The 27,510-nt window shown below is 38.9% G+C and overlaps 1 protein-coding gene and 1 pseudogene across 5 annotated transcripts in view; one reads left to right on the top strand and one right to left on the bottom strand.

Annotated features, from left to right (window-relative positions):
• Positions 1 to 917: 917 nt before the first annotated feature.
• Positions 918 to 27,510, bottom strand: part of PIK3CB (phosphatidylinositol-4,5-bisphosphate 3-kinase catalytic subunit beta) — a 197,043-nt gene continuing 170,450 nt past the window's right edge. For all 5 annotated transcript variants that reach the window (XM_088026062.1, XM_028099135.2, XM_028099136.1 and 2 more), the window contains 6 exons: positions 27,062 to 27,140; positions 8,058 to 8,225; positions 6,885 to 7,008; positions 5,345 to 5,490; positions 3,727 to 3,859; positions 918 to 3,354 (listed from right to left, as the gene is read on the bottom strand). In XM_088026062.1, coding sequence (XP_087882188.1) covers positions 3,217 to 3,354; positions 3,727 to 3,859; positions 5,345 to 5,490; positions 6,885 to 7,008; positions 8,058 to 8,225; positions 27,062 to 27,140 — 788 coding nt within the window. In that variant the 3' untranslated portion in view covers positions 918 to 3,216. The remainder of the gene's footprint in view (positions 3,355 to 3,726; positions 3,860 to 5,344; positions 5,491 to 6,884; positions 7,009 to 8,057; positions 8,226 to 27,061; positions 27,141 to 27,510) is intronic.
• Positions 9,587 to 22,804, top strand: LOC114205679 (SET domain-containing protein 9-like; annotated as a pseudogene).

Below are 27,510 nucleotides of genomic sequence, written 5' to 3'. Positions count from 1 at the left end.
TCCTGTCTGGATCCCTGAGAAGTGCAGCATTCTGGAGTGGAGGAAGGGGAAGAGGCAGAGGCAAAGAAATAACTGTTGAGCCTGTTAGTGCCCACGGACCCCGTTTTTCCTCCCCTCCAAGCCTTTGTAACGTGCTGTACCTTCCTGCTTAGCCTTACCTATCACCCCTTCACCTAGCTTCTATCTGTCCTTGAAGACTCAGCCCAGAGGCCCTCTGCTCCAAGAAACCCTAGCACTTGCCCCCTCCTTTTTGAAAAGCCGCCCATTCCCAACAGTCAGGGTCACATGGCATGGTCCCTCTCTGCTCTCCACCCCATAGACCAGTCTTTTACCTTCTGTACACAAGTGACCTCTGCATTAGAGGGTGCCTGACTGGTCTGGTGCTAACAGGGCTATGGGCTGGACAAGGCAGAACTGAGAAGACGACACTGCAGGGACCTTCTCAGACAGGAGGTAGGGCTAGAGCTCTGGAAGGGGCTTTCCTTCCCTGAGATTCCTGCCTTTAGTGGCTTTCAAGTGGGGGAAGCAGGGAAAGGAAGGAGTCGGCCTCTGAATTGGGCCTCAGCCTATGTTCTCATTCAAGGTCTTAACCTAGCCTCTCCCCACCACACAGAAAAAAGTAGGGCAGTTATTATCAGTCACACTTTACAAACTAGGAAGCTCAGACCCTGAGAAATAAAATACCTTACTCAAGGGTCAGAAAGGAAGAACTGGATTGCAAATACTCGTCTCTGCAGCCCAGTGTCTGCCTATAGACATATGAGGTTAATACTCAGGAATTACTTGTTCAACAAAGCCATCCTTTGTCTACCCAGACCCAGGCAGACACAGAGGCTGCCCTCAAGGAAATGCATAGGGTTTCCAAAACACTGTTTTGGATAAACTTGGGAAAAGATCAAAAGACAAGGAGCCAAGTGTTTTGGGCTAAGATTTATTGTTGACCAGAGCACTTAACAGCCAAGGTACTAGATAACCAGCCCCCATGCAACAAACTCATCCTGCAGCCCAGACCTCTAGGCTGCTAACCTCTGCCTTCTACCTCCTCTTCTCTGGCTCTGCCAGAACCGGAGAATCAGAAATATGCAATTCAGTAAGTATGTGGGGAGCACCTGTTAGGAGGGGTCAGCAGCTACAGAGGCCTGCTGTGTCACAGCGTCCTGGTTATCTTTGAGGGGCTTATGGCAGAGAGCGTGGAGAGGAGTCCAGAGCCATCCTGGGCTCAGGACCAGGACTGTCCAGGGAGGTTCATTTCCCTTTCTTACTCTTGACATTCACATTCATTGACTTGACATATATTTACCAAGGCGCCCTAGAGGCTGAGGAGACTCCTCTAGAAATAGCGGTGCAGGCAATGTTCACCAGTCTCCAAACCCCTGACCTGCGAGACCTAGTGCATGTAACCCTTGAACAAATCTATCCTTCCACAGTCCTATTCCTAGAATTCTGAGTCTGGACCAGCCCTGGGAATGGTCAGTTCGAGGTCAATCTCCATCCTTAGCTGACTTATTTTCTAAGAAACTATGACTTGCTCTGAACATCTGCCCCATGGAAGAGAGCTACAAAGTGGCTATAGTCTGGCCTTGGCTTGGGTACTGAGTCACTGAAGGGGCATTCTCCCCAATCTCAGGGTACCTCGAAAAGGTATGAAAACTTGATGAGCTTCAGGCTCCCACCGAAGTCCAAGAGGCCTCCCACACTGCCTGCTGAGGCTGGGAAGCAAGAAGTCAGAGAAGAGACCATGAGCCTCAGCCTACTTCTCAGACTGATTTGTTTACTGACCATTTCTTAGAGTCTCAGTGCCGAGATCTAAAGGCCTGTGCTGTCCACAAAGAAGCAGCCCACACGTCCCAAGAGCAGCTGAAACCAGCTCACCCATTTATTTGACTGAGAACATGAAGGAAAACAACAAAATTAAACAATCTTTAATAAAATTCCTATAGAAAACTCAGTCACAGGGTAAATACTCGGTTCTCTTTCTCATGTCACTGAGGACTGAGAGCTCCCAAAAGTCTTTGGAGAAAAAGCAGTAGTTTTGCTGGATATTGCCAGTACTCAGAAAGAGCATCCATTTACACATTCAAACCAGTAGTTCTTATTGCACATGTTAACATTATTGGCCATCTAGCACCCTAAATGTATGGTACCTCAACAAATAAATTAAAGAATTCCATGTGGCATGAAACCATTTCAATCTGAACTAATATCCTTGAAAAAATCACATTATTATAAGTTTTAATAAATACAGTAAGAACAGCTGGCATTTTACTAAAATACTGAATTTTAGGTCTGGAGAAGATTCCATAAATAGTTTCTTTCCATTTGCTTTCTGTCTTGGATGCGTTTGCTCAAGTATTATGCTCTATGAAGTGAACTCTTTCATAGATACCACGTAAAATCTGAAATTACTATGTGCCTCATTAGAGAAGCAACTGGAAGAACTGGATCTCATATAGTTAACTAAAAAAGTAACTTAGGAAAAAGCACTGCTTTTTGTAAAACTTTAAAACACAGACGGAAAAAAACAAAGAAATGTCTTTTTATATAGAACTTCCACTAGAAACTTTATAAATATATATGCAGCATATATATTATATTTGCCTCACGAGATTTTCACCAAGTCTGGTAAGAATGATGCTGTCATAATAGATAAATATCAACAAAAGAGTTAATCTTTCCACAGATTTAAAGATTTCTTTTGAAAAATAACCATAATTTCAAATTATGTTATAATTTATAGTTGATATAATTTAAAAAGGGAAGAAAGATACCTCTCTTTTAAGCCTCATTTGGAAAGTAAGAACAACTACCAGTCCCCAGGTGTGGATAAGTTGGCTGAGTGATAACACTTGGTCACAATACAAAAAGAAGTATTTACACCTTTCTGGAAAAGTACCAAATACTTAAAAAAAAGAAGAAGAAGAAGAAGACAGAAAATAATCTCTAGTAGCATTCTTCGGCGTGCAAAGTCAGCAGGAAATGATTATCCATTATGTTGGGAGTTTTCATGATGAATCTTGGAAGCATTTAATAAAGCAGAGGGTGGTCATCGGGGATTGTTCAGATTAGGTACTGTGGGATGCCTTGTTCTTAATTTAACTCAGTTCCAGGATTTCATTCCCTTTATAACATCTCTGGCAGGGTCATGTTCAATTTAGTGCAAGTGCAAATTGAAAACTAAACAAAACCAACAAATACATTAGGAGCAAAGGCTGATCATTAAGATCTATAGTCTTTCCGAACTGTGTGGGCCATCCAGTTCACTTTAGTAGTCCAGCTTTCCCTGAGTGCCTCATCAAATTTTTGCTTAAATTGCTTGAGTGCTTCTTCTTCACTCTTCCCTAAGGCAAGAGAGTCCTAAAAATGAAAGGGAAAAAATCTGATTTTATATATCCTCCACAGTGACATGCAAATGTCAAAATCTCAGCCATGCCCCACCCAGCCACCATTAAGCTGTGTGTCTCGTGTTCTTATTTAAATGCCTTTTGCAGGATAGAGAATGACAAAAGGTAGGGTGATAATATAATCTCTGCCAAAGGGTTTTTGAAGATGAAATTTATGATTACTGCAAGACAATTACTCAGCTGCTTGTCACTACCACTCCTGGGTAAGAATAGTCTAATAGGAAATGTCTTTGTTCCATTCCCTTTGAACATCTGAATGAAATAGGTAGGTATAGCTGAGCTTCATGCCTACAAAGTCCAATATACAAAGAAAAGGGGTTTGTACCTTCAGATACTGTATATCCTTGACTGATGTGAGCTCAGGAAGCCCTGCAGTCAACATCAGTGCAAAAAGCGTGATGAAGAGATTCCCGTGTCGTCGTAAAATCAGATATGCATCCTCACAACACTGGCGGAAGCTTCAGTTGACGCAACAAATCAGAAGAACATGATACCAGAGAAGAGAGCAAATTTCACAAAAGAAAACAAGACAGACATATCTAGACTTTCCATAAGAGCTGGAAAATTTCTCCTGAACTAAACGTTCACTTTCTGATTTCTAAAACTCTTTGAAAATTGTCCCAAAAATAAAATTTACATAGACTAAATCTAGCTAAAATCACACACGCTGGGCACCTGGGTGGCTCAGCTGGTTAAGCGACTGCCTTTGGCTCAGGTCATGATTCCGGAGACCTGGAATTGAGTCCCGCATCAGGTTCCCGGCTTGGCGGGGAGCCGGCTTCTCCCTCTGACCCTCTCCCCTCTCATGCTGTTTCTCTCTCAAATAAATAAATAAATAAATAAATAAATAAATGTATAAAACATCTTTTAAAAATAAACACACACTAAGTTGAAATTCTAATAAAAGGCTATGTAACACTTACTCTGTGCTTTTTAATTCTATGAGACCCAAAAACTAGTTCTAAAACAAGTGGTAATTTATAATCCATGAGGACTTCTGAACATATTTGTAGATTCTAGATCTGTAGTCTAACTCCAGAAACTAATTTCTTTGATTTCCCCCCAAGTCAGTATCGATGCTTTTGCACTGCACCTCCATTATCATCTTGCTTTCCCTCTCTCTCCTCTTAAAGATATTCAAGAGGACCACCCAATACTATCTCCCTAATTTTGCCAAAAAGAAAAATGAACACCCAGAGGCATATTCTGCAGAAACTCAGGCAGAACTAGGAATGATTAACAGCAATCATTTGGCAAGCATATAGTATGAGTTGGTCACATCATATAACAACTCTAATTATCATAATAGCTCTAAATTTTTTTAAAAATTATTTATTTTAGAGAGAGCGAGCGAGCAAGCTTGGGGAGGGGCAGAGAGAGGAGGAGAGGAACAGACTCCTCGCTGAGCATGGAGCCCCTGACATGGGGGTTGAGCCTACAAAACTGAGATCATGACCTGAGCCAAAATCAAGAGTCAGACGCTTAACTGACTGAGCCGCCCAGGTGCTCCAAAATAGCCCTAAAATTTAATTATTTTTGTCCCTATTTTAAGATGAAGAAACAAACAAGAAGACAAGTAATGTGCTTGGAAACCTACAAATAGTGAGGACTACTAGATCAGACATTACAAAGTTCTGAACCCTGGCTCCCTTAGAATGACAGCAAAATGCCTGTCCCTTTTAGCATCTCATTATGAAATGTCTTAAGAAGATAAAAAGTGGTGTACTATTGGAATAAAACACAGTAACTTATTTCAAATTTCTAGATTCTGTTCCTCCTCTCTGAACCAGAACATGGATCTGAGAGGCAAATTCCCCAAAAGCCCCCAGGTAGCAGACTATTTCCCCGATCTAAATATATCTCAGCTAAGAAATGCTAGTCCAGCTAATCAGATGAGGAAAAATGTCAGATATGTTTCTCCTTGACATGAGGGCAATACTCACCGGCCAAACTTCTCTGTGTTTCCTGTTTTTCCTTGTTGAATCACATGAATGAAATCATAGGTAAGAATAAAAGGCACCCGTTCCCTTTTAATGCCAAATTTAGACTTGAAATTTCCAAGAATATGTCCAAAGTCAATGTGGAAGAGCTGGAAAACAAATGGGACTTAATTTCTCTTGTTTCTCTGGTTCCAAAGAGAAAGGTTTATAAGATCTCAGCAGTCCTTGACCCCCAACACTACAATGATCCTCAAAGGAGCCCTTTTCTCACTCTTTTTATTGACATATAGTTGATACACAATATTATATTAGTTTCAGGTGTACAACATAGTGATTTGATAATTACATACCTTACAAAATGTTCATTAGCCCTTTTCTCTTTTCAAAGCCTATTGGGTCACTTGGGAAGAGTGTTTAAATAACACTCGTAGATCTTTTATACTCAATAATAACCCAGACCTGATATTAAACTGCATTTACCCAGTGGGAAACACAAATCTTTAAAAAGTAAAAGTAAAAAAAAGAAACAAAAAAGAAAAAGAAAAATGCATCCAAATAATAAACATGTCTGATTTTTAAAAGTCAAATAGTTCTACATATCAAACTACTTTGGTCAGTATTTCTACATACAGAAACAAAAAAGAAAGTACAGTCTTGCCCCAGCAGCTCCCTCAACACCCTGAGTGCTACTACTATTTACTATTTAGAGGTAACTTCTCCCCACTCTTTCATGGGTTTTTCCTCCATTTTTTTTAAATGGTATATTTATACTTATTTTTTACCTCCTAGTTTTGAAGTAAATTATGGAAGGTAAAGACTCAGTACTTTGTGCTAATGTAATACTATACAATGAGGCACAGTATATTATAATTTCTGGTTAAATCAATACTCAGTGGGTTTACACTGTTCAGGCTATGTAAATACATTTCAAAGCTAAGCCATGTGGCAACAGTATACTATGACTACATTTCCTTTTATGCCCATCTTTTTCCTTGACAAAGCTTTTTTTCCCTTGGCTTAGTGTCCTAGGACCCTCTTCATTAATTCTTCCCCAAATCTTTTCTTTTTTTTTTTAAGATTTATTTATTCATTTGAGAGAAAGAGAGAGAGAGTCTTGGGTGGAGGGGCAGAGGAGAAGGAGAGAGTCCCAAGCCGACTCCCCGCTGAGTGCAGGGCCTGAAGTGGGACTTAATCCCATGACCCTAAGACCATGGCCTGAGGTGAAACCAAGAGTCAGACGCTCAACCAACTGCACCCTCCAGGTGCCCCTTTCCCCAAATCTTATATTGAAAGAATATGTCATTTTAAACAACTGCAATAACTTCTCAAACATTAGATAAGTGCTTATCACCTAACTTTAAGCGAACAAACCAATGAATATACGAAGCAGATGGTATGTGAAACAATGGATGGGAAATAAAAGAAAAGCACAAGACATGACTCCGAGAATCACTAAAGAATTGCCTGAATTGCACAAGAGATTGTGCTGTATGTAAGTAATAGCATCACCGAGGCCCTTGGCAGACTCTGGGGAGCAGCTCACCTGGCCGGTTTTTTTGACCATGATGTTGTCACTGTGTCTATCACCAATCCCAAGGACATAAGAAGCTACACAGTAGCCGGCACAGGACAAGGTAAACTCCTCAATGGCTCGGTCTAGGTCATCCCTGAAAAAAAAGAGAAAAAAATAAATAAATAAAAGAAGCAACAAAGGTTTTCAGTCTCCAAAAGTATAGGATGACCCAATTCACACTTCTGCTTCCTTTTTAATTGTGAGTAGAAAGGCAACACAGAGCTGCCAAAACCCTATGAGCAGAACATTCTGGATCAGCCAAGAGAGGGAGGGTGAACACTGCAGAAGCAGGGCAGAAAGGAGTCAGCAGGAAGATTCAAAGACATCAGATAAATGGACCTCAGCCATTCAAACTGCTATGTCCTGGGGATTGAGCTTCACTGGCATTGGAAGTAAGTTCATGTGCATAATAATAAGAGGAGATCATCAGCTTTGCTGGCTGATGCTGGGCTTTAGAACATTTTTTGGTCAGTTTTGACCTAACACTAGAATTCCGTATTTAAGAGTTAAGTATTACAGTTTCAACACTTAAAATCACTGACTTAAATTAGAAGTTAATAATACAGACCCTTTAGAGACAAGGTCTTAACACTGAAATTTGAAAACAAATTCTCACAAGTCCTTCTGTTTTGCCAACAATAAAATATAAATCCGACTTTTAAGTCTTTAGCCAAAAATACTGGCAGTGTTTTCTCCTCACTGTGAAATTCCTTAATTGTCTATAATTAGGGCTCTCCCAACATAGTAACCATTAATAACACAATTCCCAGCCCTGTGTCTTTTTTTTAATTTGGAGCAATCAGTCTACAAACTCATTTACTTCTATTGTAAAAATCTACTGAAAACTTACTAGGTTCATACATTCATGTAATTACAGAAGTTGACACATTCAAAAAATCATTTTAAAAATTCGTAAATTCTAAGACTGTACCTACTACAAGGCTCTGAATTTGATCTAGATAAAGCAGAATTTAATGCTAACCATCTGTGAGACTTTAGGAAGGCCTATTTGTCATTCTGACCTAAGCTGAAATAAAGCAATAAATAACACTAACATTTCCTCTAGGACACTGATGATTCTACTTGAAAGAACAGTTATTATATGTTTGGGTGTTTGTTCAAAAGAATGATAAACAAACTAACCCAGAGTTGTATTCTTTAAGCCAGTTCAGAAGGGCATCTTTGTTGAAGGCTGCTGCAGCAGCCACATTGCTACTGTTCAGCTGAATGTCAGCAATTGTTTCAGAGGTGCTCACAACTTCAATGAGGCCAGAGCGGTCTCCTGTCGCTAAACAGCCATAAGGCAGCATCCTGAAAGGGGAAAAAATGGGCATAGTCACATGTATATGTTATCCATAAAATGAAACTTTCACAGACTTTCTTCTTTGATTTTTTTTTTAAGATTTTATTTATTTGACAGAGAGAGACACAGAGAGAGAGGGAACACAAGCAGGGAGAGTGGGAGAGGGAGAAGCAGGCTTCCCGTGGAGCAGGGAGCCCAATGCGGGGCTCGATCCCAGGACCCTGGGATCATGACCCGAGCCGAAGGCAGACGCCTAACGACTGAGCCACCCAGGCGCCCCTCTTCTTTGATTTTTTAAAAAAGTTTTATTACTATTGATACCCTTGCCATTTTTGTATTATTGTCATATGGAAAAATACAAGTTTTATTTTCTGTTGGGGGGTAAATCTCTTGGCCAACAGATGAAGTAGTTTACTAGAACTCCAATGCACCAGCCAAATGCATAATTTGTTATCTAGTTATTCTGGTGAAATATTCTATTTGTTTGTGTAGATGGACAGAAGTGAATCAGATAAAAGAAAAGTCTTTTATTTTTATTGTAAATGTTGGAGAAAGGAACCACCCTTTATAGAGCACCTAATAGGTGCCACATAGCAGGCTGAGCACTTTACACATTACCTTGCTTAATGAATGGCAACTCCATCCTTCTAGCTGTTCAAGCCCACAATCTTAAGGTCACCTTTGACTCTTTCTCTCGTGACCAGCATTTACCTATCCTGAAAATATGTACTAAAGACTTCTCTGCCTCTCCTCTTCCTCCAGCTCCTACCCTAGACCAAGTTACCATCAACCCTTACTCAATTATTCAAGTTTCCTTACTAGTGTCCCTGCTTCCACATCATAGTCTGTTTTTTTTTTTTAAGATTTTATTTATTTGAGAAAGCGAGAATGAGAAAGAGAGAGAGCACATGAGAGGGGGGAGGGTCAGAGGGAGAAGCAGACTCCCTGCTTAGCAGGGATCCCGATGTGGCTTGATCCCGGGACTCCAGGATCATGACCTAAGCTGAAGGCAGTCGCTTAACCAACTGAGCCACCCAGACGCCCATCATAGTCTGTTTTAAATGCAACAGCAATATAATCCATTTAAAAAGTATGCATATTGGGCACCTGGGTGGCTCAGTTGGTTAAGCGACTGCCTTCAGCTCAGGTCATGATCCTGGAGTCCCGGGATCGAGTCCCGCATCGGGCTCCCTGCTCAGCAAGGAGTCTGCTTCTCCCTCTGACCCTCTTGGATCTCGTGCTCTCTCTCTATCTCATTCTCTCTCTCAAATAAATAAATAAAATCTTAAAAAAAAAAGTATGCATATTATGTCACTGGCCCCCCATCAAAATCTCTGCACTGCCTTCCCACCTTAGGGTGAAAGCCAACATGCTTGCCATAGCTCACAAGGCCCTTCACCTCTCCTCATATCCTCCCCTTGTTCACTTTATTCCTACTACACTGGCTTCCTTGCTTTTCTCATACGTAACAGGTACAACATTCCCTCACTCCATTTTCTCTGCCTAGAACATCTTTCCCGAAGACCTCTACTTGACTTACTCCTTTATTTCTTTGAAGTCTTTGCTGAAATGTTTCTGTCTCAGTGAGAAATTCCTGATAATCCTATTTAAAATTACAAAACTATCGGGACGCCTGGGTGGCTCAGTTGGTTAAGCGACTGCCTTCGGCTCAGGTCATGGTCCTGGAGTCCCGGGATCGAGTCCCGTGTCGGGCTCCCTGCTCAGTGGGGAGCCTACTTCTCCCTCTGACCCTCCCCCCCTTCATGCTCTCTCTGTCTCATTCTCTCTCTCAAATAAATAAAATCTTTAAAAAAAATAAAATAAAATTACAAAACTATCTGTGACACAACACTTGCTATCTCTTCCCTATTTCAATTTTCCTCTATAGCTCAACACCATCCAGACATCATGTACATTTTATTTATTTGTTTCTTTATTGTCTCTCTCTGCACCAATAGGATAGAAGTTCTACCAGGCAGGGATGTTTTGTTCCCTGCCGTATCCTTAGTGCCTGAGAATGTGCCTGGCACAAAGCAGACACTCAGTAAATATTTCTGAATGAACAAATTTAGTAACAAAATCCCTATAAGGTAAATTCCCAGTTTTACAAATGAGAAACAAAAGTAATTTGCAAAAGGCCATATATTTAACTAAGCATAAGATCTAAGACTTAAAACTAGGTCTGTGTGCCTCTAAAATTATCTTTTAAACCCAACAGTCTCTAGAGTCATTGACTATACAACAGGCCTCTCAGGCTGCTCTTGTGTAAAATAATTTTTGCTAAATTGATAGGTAGCATTTTGCTTTGAATTTCATTTATACGATCCCCAATGAAAATAAAAATTTTCTCATGTCTCTTTTAGTCATTTTAAGACGATTTTCTTTTATAACTTAGGTATTCACATTCTTTCCCTATTAGGGTTCTAAAATATTTTCTTTAGTGACTTATATTACTTCTTTAAATATTAACATTATCCTTTTCTTCCTTTGGTTGTAAATATTTTCTTCAGTTTTGTAAAAACTGTGTTATCTCTACAGCAACTCCAAACTAGAATGGGAAGTTCAAATGAAAGGTGACTACAGAAAATGTAATGGATGGGATTCCAGGACTCAACAAATACATGGGTATAGCTATATGCCATGCATTTTGTTTGCTGCTGGTGATACAGAAAGGAGCAAAACAAAACAAAACAAAACAAAACAGTCCTTGCTCTTACTGAGCAGACAAGACACAAATGCACAAGGTGCATGTGATCTTTGTATGAACGAGAATTGCCATGAGAACATGTCAAGAGTTAAGAAAGATCTCTATGCGGAGGAAGGACAGCAGGGCTGGAGGAAAATATAAGGGTGAATACAAAAGCAAGGTGAGGACAAGAAAGTGTTGGAAAGACTATGCAGGGCCCTACAGGTCATGTAAGGACTTCTGTCATTCTCCGAAAGGCACTGAGAAAGCTTTGAAGGATTTTATGAAAGAGGTGTGTGTGTGTGTGCACATGCACAAGTTGGGAAAATGTATGAATGACTTACTGTAACAACCCAATAAAAGCGCCAAGTTTCATTAAATAATCCCTAAACTTCCATACAACCAAGAATTCAATTATATTTTATGCCTTCTTTAGGCACTTTCCTGGTTTAACTCAGTAAGGCTGGGAGTAGAACTGCCAAACTACATGCTGGCAGCCTGATACACCAATAGACTGCTTTACATCTGCATTATTAATTTTTATTCCTCCTTAAAAGTTACCTTTCAGTAAGAAAGGTCGCTTGGAGCATGGAAGCTTTCCCAACATCCCTGTCCTTCTCGTGACACAACACGTGTGAGGTAAACAGTGCATGGTTTAACTGCACTTTGGCTCACTTTCCTGCTTCTCCTCCCACCTCACTTGCAGCCAAACTGGGCAAAAATCCAACAACTTCCTCTTCAAAAGCATGCAATGATAAAAGCATTCAGTGTCTTGAGGATGAAACTCTCACAATGGGAAGGAAAAAACATCCTTGTCAGACAGACAGTTTGACAGAAGTCAAGCTGGGGGCAAACTCCTGGAGCCCTGACCATCTTACATGGGCCCGATTTGCACTCAATTTCCACACTTCTTATAAAGGCTAAAACAACAACTGGTAATGTTTCCCTTCCTTTCTCACACTCTCTGACACAAGGAGCAATTTGTTACCTTTCCACTAAACAGGAATTAAAATATAAATTCTACAGCAGAGGGGATAGCAGCCCCCATAACCCTACTCTCAATGGGTATATAGACAATTTTCTCTGGCCTTGATTCTGACACATCGACCCAAATCGGAGCGGTACTGGAGCCCCTTGTTTCCAAAGGAGGAAAATATAATTCCTTTACCTAACGTCTGCATTGCTTCCATCTTCTTCCTTAATCCTTCCAAGATTACCATACCAGTGTCATTACAGAACTGTTCATTAGCACTCTTAAAAGGGAAGTAAATCCCATTAATGTAAGTCAGATGTAAAGTCACAACGAAGACGGCTGTCCAAAATTCAGGGAGTGGAAGAGGACTGTCAAAACTACTAAAGGTCAGATAGATTTACATATAGACAACCTATGAGACCTGACAGAAAAGGCTGACTACCTATTATTTGTTGACTGAATGAGGTCAGAGTGTTCTAACATAATGATGGCTTACAAATGTTCTAACTTAACATGAAAGATACCAATAGTATTTTTGAGACATCAGAGAAAAATGAAAATGAGAAATACACACTTTCATTCATGTTAACACGGCACTGTTACAAGTACTAAAATATTCTGGTCAAAGTAATAAAGTATAGAAGGTACCTGAAGATTCAAGATTGAAGTTAGCAGAGTGTATGCTACGCGACCGAGTTTAACCTTACCAGCTGGCCAAAAGAAAAACAATAGGAACACTGGAACACACATATTTATAGAAACAGTAAAACAAAGTTTGGTGAGAAAAAGGTATTCATTTAGAAATGAACCCTAAAGAATTAAAGTTCTACATATTTTAAAAACATGGGGTCAGAGTACAAAAAGTCAGCAGAGATCTCACTGAACAGACAAGTTCCTTTTTCTTGTTAGACACTTGTTGCTTCCCAAAAGAGACACACTAGGTTTATTTCTAGCACTCCCACATGTGGTTTCCTCCCTTTGCCTGAGGTCACAATGAACTTCATTTGAAGCTAAATGTGCTTTACATTTGAATAGAATGGGTAAAATAAAAAAGCTAGAGAAAAGGATTGGAGCTTTTAATTAGGCTGATGGAACTGAGGCAAACCAAAGGGACCCCATGAAAGTAAAAGCTGTTTTCTTCCTTTTGCTTTTTTTCCTGCTTCTTTTCTTGCTAGGACCTGCACCTCTGCCCTACATATGCCTTAATGCATGTCCTCCCTGTAAAGGACAAAGTTAGTATCTTTGGAGTCTTCCAGCACAACAGGTAATATCTAAACCACTGGTGCTAAGCATCTTAAAGCCAAGACGCTGGCTTCAAGGAATAAGTGACTTATGATGGACACCTGGACCTTGTCTTTATTCTAATTGGTTCCTGGATACCTGAGAGAACACTTAGGCCAGACCATAGTCCTCAATAAAACCCCCCAGACCCTAAACAAAGATGAGACTCATGCTTATTTCCTTTCCAAGTGTCTGGGACAGTCCATCTGTATCTGCCCTCCCTGTATCTTTAATAAACTCTGCTTTCACCTCCTGCTGGCTCCTGGTAAATTTCTGTCCTGCATGAAGCCAAGGACCCTTTTGGCTGGTCCTGTGAGATCCCCTGGCTTGTAGACATCAGAACTTTACTTTTTATTTATTTATTTTTTTTTTTTTGAGAGAGAGAGCGGGAGGAGGGGTGCGGCGGGCAGAGGGAGAAAGAGAATCTTAAGGAGGCTCCATGTCCAGCGCGGAGCCCGACACAGGGCTTAATCTCACAACTCTGAGATCATAACCTGAGCCAAAATTAAGAGTCAGGCACTTAACCAACTGAGCCACCCAGGCTCCCCTGTAGGCATCGGAACTTTAAAGACAAAATTTTTAGCTCAGCCTTTCATAACTGAACGTGACTCCTCATATGGTCTGAATCTGCTTTTAGCAAAGGAGACCACTTTGTAGCTTATGTGCTAACCTTGGAAAGAACCAATGAGTTACTAGCCTAAGCTTGAAAAGTCTCCCCTGTTTTTATGGGATAAATCAAGTAAAATCATTTTTGCAGGGGTTTACTTTATAGGAAAGGTCAGCAAACTTTTGGAGATTAAGCCAGATAGTAAATATTTTAGGCATTGTGGACTACTCAATTCTGCAGTTACAGCATAAAAGCAGTCACAGACAGTATGTAATCAAATGGGTTGTGGCTGTGTGCAAATAAAACTTTATATACAAACAGTGGGTGTTCCTGGCGGGGGTGTAAACCAGATCCCTCTGGGTTTATGTTCCTCAGGTAGAGTTCACAATCATCCATTCCTCTTATCTATGCAGTATTGCCTATGTGTATGTGCTTGACTAAAAAACTTGCTACCTACTCCAAAGTAATTCTACTTTTTACACAGTGGTATTAGAAATTCCTCCCAATTTAAAAGCAAAACTCTGTCTCTTACGGTGCTCAAAGGGTCCTTTTTAGATAATCTAAACTATAATCTCACTTCCTTATTTCAATCCCATCTATAAATCCAATAAAAGTAACAATACCAATAGCAAATTGCTCTTTATATCTCAACAGCATGGAAGGATCTAAGACTAGAAAACTCCTTCTTTAAAGAAAAAAAAAATCAATGGAAAGTTACATATTTGAGGCACAATACTTTGATAAACAAAGGGTACTAGAGATGTCTTATCATGATTGCTTTCTTGCTTAGACTGGTAAAATGAAAAAAATGACATCAAGTATAAACAGTCTGAAAGACCTGGATTTGAATCTGGCTCCTTCACTTAGTATTTTTGTAACCTTTGACAAATTGTTTAAAATCCCTTGAGCCTTAATTTTTTCATCTGTTAAAAAGAAGTAACATGGGGCACCTGGGTGGCTCAGTCGTTAATCATGTGCCTTCGGCTCAGGTCATAATCCCAGGTTCCTGGGATCAAACCCCACATTGGGCTCCCTACTCAGCAGGAAGCCTGCTTCTCCCTCTCTGCCCCCCCCTCGCTTGTGTTCCTGCTCTCGCTCTCTGTCAAAGAAATAAAATCTTAAAGAAAAAAAATGTAACAATCTCATACAGTTTTTCAAGTTACATGATATTACATATGTGAAGAACCTAATACAACATCTAGCTCAGTCAATAAATAGCAAGTGTTTTAAGTTTAAAAAATCCTAAAATATATTTAGTAATGAAGAAAACAATTCAAGTTTCAAAAATTAATCAGACAACACTTATAATCTTAAAGGGATAAAGTCAATCACAAGTAACACTATTTACAGCAAACTTGTAGACTAAGCTGCTATAGATACTAAAACACAAAAAAATGACAGGTAAAGTCAAAAAGGTTTCATAAATAGTTATGGTTAATAAAGAAAGAGAAGGAGAACTCTGGGTCCCAGAAATAAGATTATTCATAGCACTGGCTGAGGAAGTTACTGACTTGGTTGATGTTTTAATGTCCATGAGAAAAGAGATATGGTGTTGGGCCTGTAAGAGACAGAATATGGACCTGAGATCTGAAGGTCTCTGAAACTGGGGGCTTCTGAAACACTGGGGATCTGAAACACTGTCAAGTGTATGAAAAGGGAACTAGAAAATGTCTGCTCACGGACCAGAAGACGTAGCATGAAAGTCTGCCATCTACCTTGGGCACTGGATTGCGGGGGGAGGGACGTTTCATGAAAATGCAAAAACTCAAGACTTCCTACATTCTCATGAGATCCAAGTATAAACTACCTATGAGATCTGAGAGCATAAAGGTGAAGAGTTAAAATAAAAACTGTGAAAAATAAATAAATAAATAAATAAAATAAAATAAAATAAAAACTGTGTGTAAAGACCTTGGGGAACAGCACAAATTAAACTCAAACTCATTTTGGGAGGGTACTTTCACACCCTAGGGAACAAAGGACCCTCAGAAAACACACAATCCACACCAAAAGGAACTTAAAACCAAATTTTATCAACTACACAAGAAAATGAAATTGGACAATGTAGAAGAGAAATTTAGTGAATTAGAAGACAAAATACAAGAAACTACAAAGAATGTCATCTAAAGATGGAAAATAGGTAAGACAGGTTAAGAGACATGCAGGTCAGAACAGGAAAGTCCAACACACCTCTATTAGTTGCAGAAGACTGTGAGAGTGAAAGAAATGCAATATTGAAAAATATGGATACATTTTGTAGGCACGAAAAGAAAATGTTATTTCCTCTAACTGAAAAGACACAATGAGAATGGGGGAGGAAAGATAAAAAGAAATCCATATACTAACAAAAACTGCAAAAACCAAAGGCAAAGAGAAATTTGTTTTCTGCAATGGGGCAAAAAAAAAAAAATACTATTTAGACTGACAGCAGACTTGTACAAAGTAAGAGGTCAGAATACCATGCAATAACATCTTCAAGGTTTCTAAGGAAAGCAGCTGTAAATTTAGATTTTAAAATTCTATAATCAGGTGATGTCTGCAAAAACAGGGAGTTAAGGACCTCTGAAAATCCAGTCTTCCATAAAAGCAACGAGAACACTAGCAAAAAATTGCCAGAATCAACTATTTGAGTAATATGGAAAAACAAGAGTTGCGGCAATCAGGGGGTGTTTATTGAAGAAAATGGCCAAATCTCAGTTATTTTACCATGGCATAGTCCAATTTCCCATCTTCCCAGTTCTGCACTAGACTTGACAATGAACAGTCCACAATCACAGTGAATACAGTAATCTAGTAGCCATTAGAGGGGGCAAAATGGGGTTGGAACTCCTTTGGCCCCATTTCTGGAGCTGTCATTCTTCAAACACTCTAGTGGTTCTCAGGGAGATCTCACTCACAATTCTATGTTTCTCTGATCTGAATCAGACCTCACCTACTGTGAACTGCCTTTTATTGGGGTGTTTTGAAAAAAAAAAATCACAATCAACTAACACTGCAGCTATCTAAGGGGTAAGTAACAGTTGGGCAAATAAAAGGCTAACCAAAAAGCTTAAAGGAAAAACTTGGGGAGTAAGTGTCCACAGAGGACAGTGAAAAACTCCAACATAGTCGTAGAAATCTAGAAAGCTATGTGCATAGATAGGGTTTTACGCATACCCAGGGGAGTATATAGCACAGCAAAGAATTTAGACGGTCATAGCTGTCACCTCTTTCTAACACTGAGACATTACACAAGTTAGGGCTAAGACACAGTTCTGAACTACCTGGCTGGCTGCTGAAGGAACTACCCTAACACACAGAGCCCCTCAGTAAAGAATGGAAGACTTACAGATTTCAGGGACTCAAGGAAACCTTGCTAGTTGACCAATAGACTAACCAAGGACAGAAATCAGTCACCACATATGAGAAAAAATACAAACTTCACATAATTACTTCAGATAAATCACTAAATAAACAGACAGCAACAACACAAAACCCTGAGGAACGATTAGAATCTGATTTTCAGAGCTGCCAAATTATTTAAAGTGTTTGGTTTCAACAAAAAAATGTACGAGACATACAAAGAAACAAGAAAATATTACCCATATGTAAGAAAAAAAGCACCCTATAAAAAATGTCCCTGAGGAAGCCCAAATGCTAACATTTCAGACAAAACTTTTAAAACACTTTTTTTTTTTTAAAGAGCCTGGGTGGCTCAGATGGTTAAGCGTCTGCCTTCGGCTCAGGTCATGATCCCAGGGTCCTGAGATCGAGTCCCGCATTGGGCTCCCTGCTCCTTGGGAGCCTGCTTCTCCCTCTGCCTCTCTCTCTCTCTCTCTCTCTCATGAATAAATAGTTTTAAAAAAAGATTTTATTTATTTTAGATAGAGAGAGAGGGCGTGTGTGCACAAGTGGAGGGAGGGACAGAGGGAGAGAATCTCCAGCAGACTCCCTGCTGAGCATGGAGCTTGATCCCACGACCCATGACATCACATTTTAAAGGGCACCTGGGTGTCTCAGTCAGCTAAGCGTCCAACTCTTGATTTCAGGTCAGGTCATGATCTCAGGATTGTGAGACTGAGCACCAAGTCTTGGACTCCATGCTAGGCGTGGAGCCTGCTTCCTGCTTAAGATTCTCTCACTCCTCTCCCTCTGCCCCTCCCCCCCAAAATAATAAAAATAAAACACCTGTTTTAAGTATGTTCAAAGAACTAAAAGAAACCATGTCTAAAGAACTAAAGTATGAAAATGATGAATCATCAAATAGAAACTATCAAGAGACAGACATTATTTAAATGACCCAAATAAAAATTATGGAGTGGGAAATTATAACTGAAATATAAAATTCACCAGAGTGACACAATAGCAGATTTGAGTAGCCCTAAGAAAAAATATGCAAACTTGAAAATAGATCAAATATCCAATGAGAAGAACAAAAGAAAAAGAATGAAGAAAAATTAACACAACCAACAAGTCCATAATGGTTGTGTCAGGAAAGAAAAAAAAGGCAAAAGGAATTATCTGAAAAGAGCAAAGTTGAAAACTTCTGAAGATTAATGAAAAAACCAAAATCTATACATCTAAGAGGCTCAAATGAAGTCAAAGTCAAATCCGAGTAGGCCTGGATATATTATAATCAAACTGTCAAGATTCAAAAAAAAGAATCTTGAAAACAACAGGAGAGATGTGATTCATCCCTTACAGAGACCATCCCCCAACCCCTGCCAAATTAACTGATTTCTTATCAGAAATCTTGGAGGCTAGAAAGCAGTGTGAGGACATACTAAAATGTGCTGAAAGACTGAAAACCGAGAATTCAATATCCAGTCTATTCTTCAAAAACAAAGGAGAAATTAAGACTTCATAGATAAATAAAAACAGAGATTGAACAAAAGTTGGAGGACTCACTTCTGGATTTCAAAACTTAATACAAAGCCACAGTAATCAAGGCTGCACATAAAGACAGACGTGTAGATCAATGAAATAATTTAGACTTCAGAAAAAAAACCCTCATATTTACATTCAATTAACACAGGATAAGAGTATCAAGACAATTCACTGAAGAAAGAATAGTTTTTTCAACAATGGCACTGAGACAACTGGATATCCAAATACAAAAAAAGGAAACTGGACTCCTACAATATACCATATAAAAGTATTAACTAAAAATGAATCAATGATCTCTAGTATAAGGGTTAAAACTAAAACTTTCAGAAGAAAACATTAAGTGTAAACTTTCATGACACTGTATTAGGCAATGACTTCTTAAACCTGACACCAAAAACATAAAAAAAAAACCCCAAGAAATAAATTGGATTTCATCAAAATTAAAAACTTTGTGCATCAAAGGTCACTATCAATAAAGTGAAGAGACACTACCCACAGAATGCAAGGGGAAAACATTTGCAAATGATTTATTTAATACGGTCTAGTATCTAAAATATATGAAGAATTCATGTAACTCAAAAGACAATCCAATTAAAAAATGAGCAAATGAGGGGTGTCTGGCTGGTTCAGTAGGAAGAACACCTGACTCTTATCTAGGGGTCATGATTCTGAGCCCCATGTTGGCGGTAAAGATTACTGGGGAAAAAAAAAGAATTAAAAAAAGAAAATGAGCAAAGGACTTGAACAGCTATGTCTCCAAAGAGGATATACAAATGACCAATAAGCACATTAAAAGCGGGCCAACATCATTCATTATTAGGGAAATATAAATTAAAACCACAATGAGAAAACTAATAAAACTGCAAGAAGAAACTGACAAATGCCAATTATAATGGGAGGTTTTACCATATCTGTGAAGTGAAAAATAAGTAAATTTCATGAGAGTATAGATTTGGACAAACTTGATAAAACAAACTTGATAAAATACTGATTTATAACCTTACTGCTAATAATTATAGCATATGGAATCTTTTTACTCACAAATGGGATGTTTTGAAAAGTGGACATTTTTCTTAAAGCATAAAGAAATTCTTAAGAAATATGATATTGATATATACTGACCACATAATTCTGACAGTAAAGAAGTAAAATTAGAAATCAGAAACAACAGCAACAAAAAAATCCAATGCATTTGGAAGTTGTAATAATTTAAACCAGATCAGGAGTTGAGCCTGTGGAAAGATGGCAGCAGAGCAGGAGGACCCTAGGCTCACCTCGTCCCATGAATACAACTAGATAACTATCAAATCATCCTAAACACCCCAGAAATCAACCTGAAGACTGGCAGAACAAACTCTACAACTAAAGGTAGAGAAGGGGCCACACTGAAGAAGGTAGGAAGTACAGAGAAACCACATAGGAGAGAAATGGACTGTGGCTACTGTGGTGGGGAGGGAGCCATGATCATGGAGAATGGCGAGACACAGACTACCACACAGGGGAGCACACAGAGAAAACCAATCCCTATAGCAATTGGCTTGGAAAACAAGAGAGCCCAAATTTTGTGAGTTCTTACAACCAACAGGGCTTAAAGCCTGGGGTTCTAAAGGTCAACAGTGGGGCCGCTCCTGGAGAGAAGGCAGGGCAAACAGCCTGCAAACATACAGCATGGAAACAGCTATCTGAAGAGTGCCTGGGGTGCAGAGTGCAGAGGTTATTTGTTCATCTTGGAGCATCCCAGAGAAGCAGGCTTCAAGGAGAGACCCCTCCAGAAACAAACTGGCAGGCACCATCTCCCTCCCCTGCCCCTCAGCGTAAGTAGAGCCACCTGCTGGAACCAGCACAAAGCCAACACCCACTACGTAACTTGCTTACACCAAGCCTCCCCCACCCATGCTCTGGTGGATCTGCCCTTCCCAGTCCTTCTTGCCTTAGAAGGGGGCAAGAAGGGGGCCCACACAGCAGGACCCCTCTCCCAGAAGACTGCCCCAAACCCCTTCTAGCACCACATCTCTCCATCCAGGAGTTAGGCAGGGCATCAGTTCCAGAGCCCTAGTTAAAACCACATTCAGGCCAGGGACCAAACACTGCCCACAATAGGCAAAGAGAGCTTCTGCAAACAACTGGCCTTAATGATAAAAGAACCAGGACACAACAGCAGAGCACATGCAGCACACATTGGAGACACTCCTGGAAGTGCCAGGCCCTGCAGAAGAGGAGACACAACACTGCAGGGCACTATAGGGCCTCTTCTTCATAATGCCATTACCCTCAAGAACAGGAGATGTAGCCAACTTTCCTAACACACAGAAACAGGCACAGCAATTTGGACAAAATGAGAAGACAGAGGAATTTGTGCCAAACGAAAGAACATGACAAGGCCATGATTAGAGATCTAAGTGAAACAGATGTAAGTAACATGCCTGAGAGAGAATTTAAAGTAATGATCACAAAGATACCCACTGGACTTGAAAAAAAGAGTGGAAGACATCAGTGAGACCCTTAACACAGAAATAAAAAAAATAACGAGAGATGAAGAATGCAATAAACAAGACAAGAAACATGCCTGATACAATAACAGCAGGCTGGAAGAGCAGAGGAATGAATTAATGATCTAGAAGAAAGAATAATGGAGAGTAATCAAGATGAATAAAAGAGAGAAAAAAGAATTATGTAAAATGAGAACAGGCTTAGGGAACTCAGTGACTCCATCAAATGTAGTAAAATTCACATTATAGGATTCCCAGAAGAAGACAGAAAAGGGGGCAGAGTATTTGAAGAGGTTATAGCTGAAAACTTCCCTAATTTGGGGAAGGAAACATATCCAGATGTCACAGAGAACCCCCAACAAAATCAACAAAACCAGACCCACACCAAGACATATATAGTTAAAATGGCAAAATATGGTGATAAAGAAAAAATTTTAAAAGCAACAATACCTAAATGATAAATTATTGAACACTACATCTGAAACTAATGATGTACTGTATGTTGGCTAAGTGAATTTAAATAAAAAAAAATTTTAAAGGCAGCAAGACAAAAGAAGACAGTTACATATAACAGAAACCCCATAAAGACTATCAGGGGATTTTTTTTTTTTTTTTTTTTTTTTTTTAATTTTGAGAGTGAGAGCATGAGTCGGGGCGGGGAGGGAACAGTGAGAGGGACAGAGAGAATCTTAACCAGCCTCCATCCCCAGCGTGGAGCCGGACACAGGACTCAATCTCACAACCTGAGATCATGACCTGAGCCAAAATCAAGAGTCAAATGCTTGATTCAACTTGCTCGTCAAAAAAAAAGTCATTACAGAATAAACACAACTAAAAGGAAATCATAAAGAGGTAATCAATGATAAAACAGAAAAAAGATCAACAAAATTAGAAGCTCCTTCTTTTAAAAAAACCTCCAGACTAATAAAGAAAAACAATGCACATAATTTTATACATGCAAAAAAGGAGAAAAATTAAACACAGAAGAGGTTTTAAAATTATAAGAGGATGTTATAAAAGATGTATGATAATAAACTTGAAAACACTGATGAACTGGACAATTTTTAGCCTCTAGAATGACTCAAGGAGGAAAAAAAATCTATTGAGTCCAATAACCATTAAGAAAAATCAGTAGTCGACAGCGCCGCGGGACAGCCATGCACGGCCACCTGCTGCAGGGCCTGTGGCAGCGATGGCGCCCTTACAAGTACCGCTTCGTTCCTTGGATCGCACTGAACCTAAACCACAACCTGAGGTACAGTATATCAGAAGTATGAGCCAATCTTTTTCCAATCCGTTGGAAATCCATTTATTTTTAGATGCTTGGATGGGGTACTCATTGATGGAAAAGACAAAGGAATTTCAAAAGTTGTATACACATCTTGCAATGGGAGGGATCGACTTGGTCCTTTCAAAATGAGTGATAGTACATGGCTAACATCAGAAATTTGTAATCCACTGGCTGTAGGACAGTATGTCAACAATTGTTCAAATGACAGAGTAGCTAATGTCTGCTATCAGGAATCTGATGTGCCTGCAGTTTTTCCTATAGAGCTGAAGCAATATCTTCGAACATTGCATACAGCTTTGACAAACAAAGCCCACTTCAATGTGTCATTCTTGTAGCACTCAGGGACGTCAAACAAGAAGAGCTTTTTTCAAACTACTATACAATTGTCAGCTAACTATGAACTAGAAATTGGGTTTTCTACTATTGAGTTCATTCTAAACGTTTTTTGTTCATCGTATCTCTGAGTTCTACCTACAGAACAAATATTTTGAGGCCTAACTGGAGTGGGAATTTTTTGTTTTTATTGATATTGTTTTTATGATAAAAGCTATTTGCTTCATTACAATTTCAAATTGTCATACAATTCCAAACTTAACTGGCTTTCCCCTAAATATACAGTAGCTTATTAAATTAAAACCTACTGCCTGAACTTAAAATTTCAAATGTTCTTTTATTTTGTGTATCTCTGTGGTGGTTTATAAAATTCCAGCCAAGCCATCATCATTTCTTACACTGTTGATCTGTACAAACTTCTATAAAAACTGTATTTTTATGTAATAAACTAAAGCAAAAAAAAAAAGAAAAGAAAAATCAGTAGTAGTCAGGGCGCCTGGGTGGCTCAGTCATTAAGCATCTGCCTTCGGCTCAGGTCATGATCCCAGGGTCCTGGGATCAAGCCCCACATTGAACTCCCTTCTCAGCGGGAAGCCTGCTTCTCCCTCTCCCACTCCCCCTGCTTGTGTTCCTGCTCTCGCTATGTCTCTCTCTATCAGATAAAATCTTAAAAAAAAAAAAAAGAAAGAAAAAGAAAAAGATTTCAGTAGTCAAAAAAGACCTGGACTCCAAAAAACCAACACCAGAACCAAACCTTTGCAGAGAGAGAAGAGGGAAAAGCACACTAAGTTTGCAAATAAATAATTTGCAAAATAAAATATAGAAGAGTATCTTTTTTTTTTCAAAGATTTTATTTATTTATTTGAGAGAGAGAGAGAGAGAACACGACCAGGGTGAGGGGCAAGGGGAGAAGCAGGCTCTCCGCTGAGCAGGGAGCCCGATGCAGGGGTCGATCCTGGCACTCCAGGATCATAACCTGAGCCAAAGGCAGATGCTTACCTGACTGAGCCACCCAAGCACCCCTAGAAGAATATCTTTGAAGATATTTGCACAGAGAAAAAATTTTTTAAAAAATAACATAACAAAAAATATAAACCTTAAAGGAAACTAGGTAATTTATAGCAGAGAGAAAAACACAGTACTTTTCAACAGTGAAAACACAAAGAACCAAGTTTTTATAAAAGAAATGCAAATTAAAGTTCTATGAGATACCATGTTATATCCATTAGATTTGCAAAATATCAAGTCTGATTGGCAAGGAGATATTTCTGAGTGATAAACATAACACTGGTACCACCGTTTGGACAATGGTGGCCAAGTTGAAAATACACATGCCTTATGATGGAACAATTTCACTTCCAGCTATATAAACTAAACACCTCTTCCAACTGTGAATAGTGAGCTGTTCAGAAGTGTTCAAACTCAAGTTTTTGTTATTGTTGGAAAAAACAATGAATGTAATAAAGCTAGTAACAGAAGAATGGATAAATTTTTATATTTATTCAAAGCATTAATAGAAGTGAAAATAACAAATTAGAACTTCACATATTAATCTTAATAAATCCCAAAAAAGGTTGTGAGGAAAAAAAGTAGAAGTTGCATGTGATATAAAAGCATTTATTTAAAGTTCAAAACACAGGGGCGCCTGGGTGGCTCAGTCGTTAAGCGTCTGCCTTTGGCTCAGGTCATGATCCCGGGGTCCTGGGATCGAGCCCCGCATCGGGCTCCCTGCTCAGCAGAGAGCCTGCTTCTCCCTCTCCCGCTCCCCCTGCTTGTGTTCCCTCTCTCATTGTGTCTCTCTCTGTCAAATAAATAAATAAAATCTTTTTTAAAATAAATAAATAAAGTTCAAAACAATAATAGATACCAGATGTATAGTTAAAGCACAAAAATATACATATTACAGCTTTAAAATAGTGGTTAATTCTGAAATGTGAGAAGGCAGAGTAGGATGAGAATGCATTAACTATCTGCATGTTTAATTCCTTTTTTAAGAAGTTGGAAACATGTTAATAAGAAATATATATTTAGCAATTAAGTAACAGTTATTAAATTGCTAAATATATATTAAGCCCCAATGTAAGAACATAAAAATTCTAAGTTATTTTCTGTACTTTAATGTATGAAATAGTCCACAATTTAGAAAAATAAAATATGAAGAATTAGGTAAAAGAGCTGAAAAGGTAAAACCATCAACTAGCATAGAAAAAAAGTTTAAAACTGTACGGACCTATAGTTCTATCATGAAATATGCTTACTGTTTTTTAATCCTTGATTAAAAAAGAATATAAGCCTACTGAAGAAAACTACAGAACAGGTACACGAGGTGCGCCTGGCTAGCTCAGTCAGTAAAGCATGCCACTACTGATCTCAAGGTTTGGGAATTCAAGCCCCACATTGGGCGTAGAAATTACTTAAAAATAAAATATTAAAAAAAAAAAAAAGGAAGGAAGGAAGAAAAGAAAAGAAATGGGTACATAAAATAGAGGGTGAAACTGCCTTTAATTACATCACCCAGAAATAAAGTCTCTTACCATTTTAGTTTCTGTCAACATTTTAGTGTGTCACTTTTCAGTGAGTTCTTAATACAGTTGAAATAATTCTATGAAAACACTTTTGCACCTCATTTTTATTTGACATTTGAAGATAAGCACTTTCTCCAAATTGTTAAACAATTCTCTATAAACAGTAATTTAAAATACCTGAAATACTGGGCACCTGGGTGGCTCAGTTGGTTAAGCGACTGCCTTCGGCTCGGGTCATGATCCTGGAGTCCCGGGATCGAGTCCCGCGTCGGGCTCCCTGCTCCGCGGGGAGTCTGCTTCTCCCTCTGACCCTCTTCCCTCTCGTGCTATCTCTCATTCTCTCTCCCTCAAATAAATAAAATCTTTAAAAAAATAATAATAAAATAAAATACCTGAAATACTTGGTCATATGGGTACGTTAATTATTTTTTTAAAGATGTGAGAGAGAGAGAAAGAGGTGGCGGAAGGGCATGGGGAGGGGCAGAGGGAGAAGGAGACAAGCAGAGTCCCTGCAGAGTGGGGAGCCTGACGCAGGGCTTAATCCCAGGTCCCTGAGATCATGACCTGAGCTGAAATCAAGAATCAGACACTTAACCACAGTGATCTAATTTTTTTTATTGTAAATAAAGCAAAGATGACCGTCTTTGTGCATAAATTTGTCCCCTTTTTAAATTTTTTTTAATAGGCTCCAAGCCCAGCATGGAGCCCAATGCAGGGCTTGAACTCACCATCCTGAGATCAAAACCTGAGCTGAAATCAAGACTCAAACACTTAACCAACTGAATCACCCAGGCGCCCTTCACATTTCTAATTTTAAAGTAAATTCTGGAAATATTGGATAGAGGACATAAGAAAAACTTGATACAGGGAGGTTTATATTAATTTACAAAGGTATATGAAAATATTTGTGTTTTTGTTGCTTTAAAAGTATCTTAGACTAGTTTATCATTTAACAAAATCTTTGCTAGGAAATCAGTGGTATCCAACTATTCTTATAATTTTGTACTTCTATACTGGAATTGACTGTGTTCACGTAATTATCAGTGTATTTATTTTGTATCTTGTATGAATAGCTTTTTCACATCTTTTCTCCATATTTCTTTCTATAAGCTTTTTAAATATTTAGATTATAGACTTCTGTCCTGTTCATTATGAATATTATACCTAGTCTGAAGCTTGATTTTTAATTTTTTAGGTTTATAAGATTCAAATCTTATATTTTTATACAAATATAACGAATATTTTGTTTGTAATTATCTTCATTTGCTCCTCACCTTAGAAGATTTGATAATGATTAAACTTTTAAAATCCATTATGTTTTCTTTTTATCTGCTGCCATATACCTGCTGTTCTGCTGTCTACCCCTGATAATGGTGACAAGCTGAAAACCCTAAGAGCACCGCTGAGGTAGAGGCATCAATGTTACCAGGCTATGAAGATGTGCAGGCCCTTCTCTGGCTTTGTCATTCCCATGACCACCAACCAGTGCATCCTCCATGAGAGCACCTTCAAAACCTTAGGTTAGATAGAGTGTGACTCTTGCTGTCTGTCCAGGCTTTACTGGAAGTTCAAGCCTCTTCTTTCTTTCTGGAATCTCTGTACATATACAGTTTTACATCTGATGATGCTTCAATAAGACAAACATTGACAATACACCATAAAGTGTAAAATGCTATGTAAATATAACCATGAACAACAATTAATAAGAGGGAAGGAATAAAAAAGAAGTTTTAAAAATTTTGCTGTGGAAGGAATACAACATGAGACAAAAATAAATTCAACAGAAATCTCACCGAAGATCCAGACCAGCTTCTTTCCAAAGTAAATCCATCAAGCGCAGCATTTGGAGTGTCAACATATCTTGTCGTAAATCTAAGGGGGGAAAATCCTGCTTTATTATAAACGCTTTCCATTTGTCTCATAACATTAATTCAAGATTAGCTAATTCAGCCAGAATTAACTAAAACCACTGACAAATACTGTGCTAATATTTTCCCAAAATTTTAACGTTGACCATATTTATTTTGTTAAATATTAGGTTTAGAGGCGCCTGGGTGGCTCAGTGGGTTAAGTGGTTGCCTTTGGCTCAGGTCATGATCCCAAGGCCCTGGGATCGAGTCCTGCATCAGGCTCCCTGCTCAGTGGAGAGTCTGCTTCTCCCTCTGCCCCTCACCCTGCTCTCATGCTCTAATAAATAAAATCTTAAAAAAAATATTAGATTTCTTGGTTAGCATGTGCCCAT

The sequence above is a fragment of the Eumetopias jubatus genome, unplaced genomic scaffold (assembly GCF_037043125.1).
Source record: "Eumetopias jubatus isolate StellerSeaLion01/CBP00866 unplaced genomic scaffold, mEumJub1_p1.0 scaffold_1, whole genome shotgun sequence".
In the NCBI taxonomy this organism is placed as follows: Eukaryota; Metazoa; Chordata; class Mammalia; order Carnivora; family Otariidae; genus Eumetopias; species Eumetopias jubatus.
Note: the sequence above shows the minus strand (reverse complement) of the source record. Positions and strands in the feature narration are given on the sequence as shown.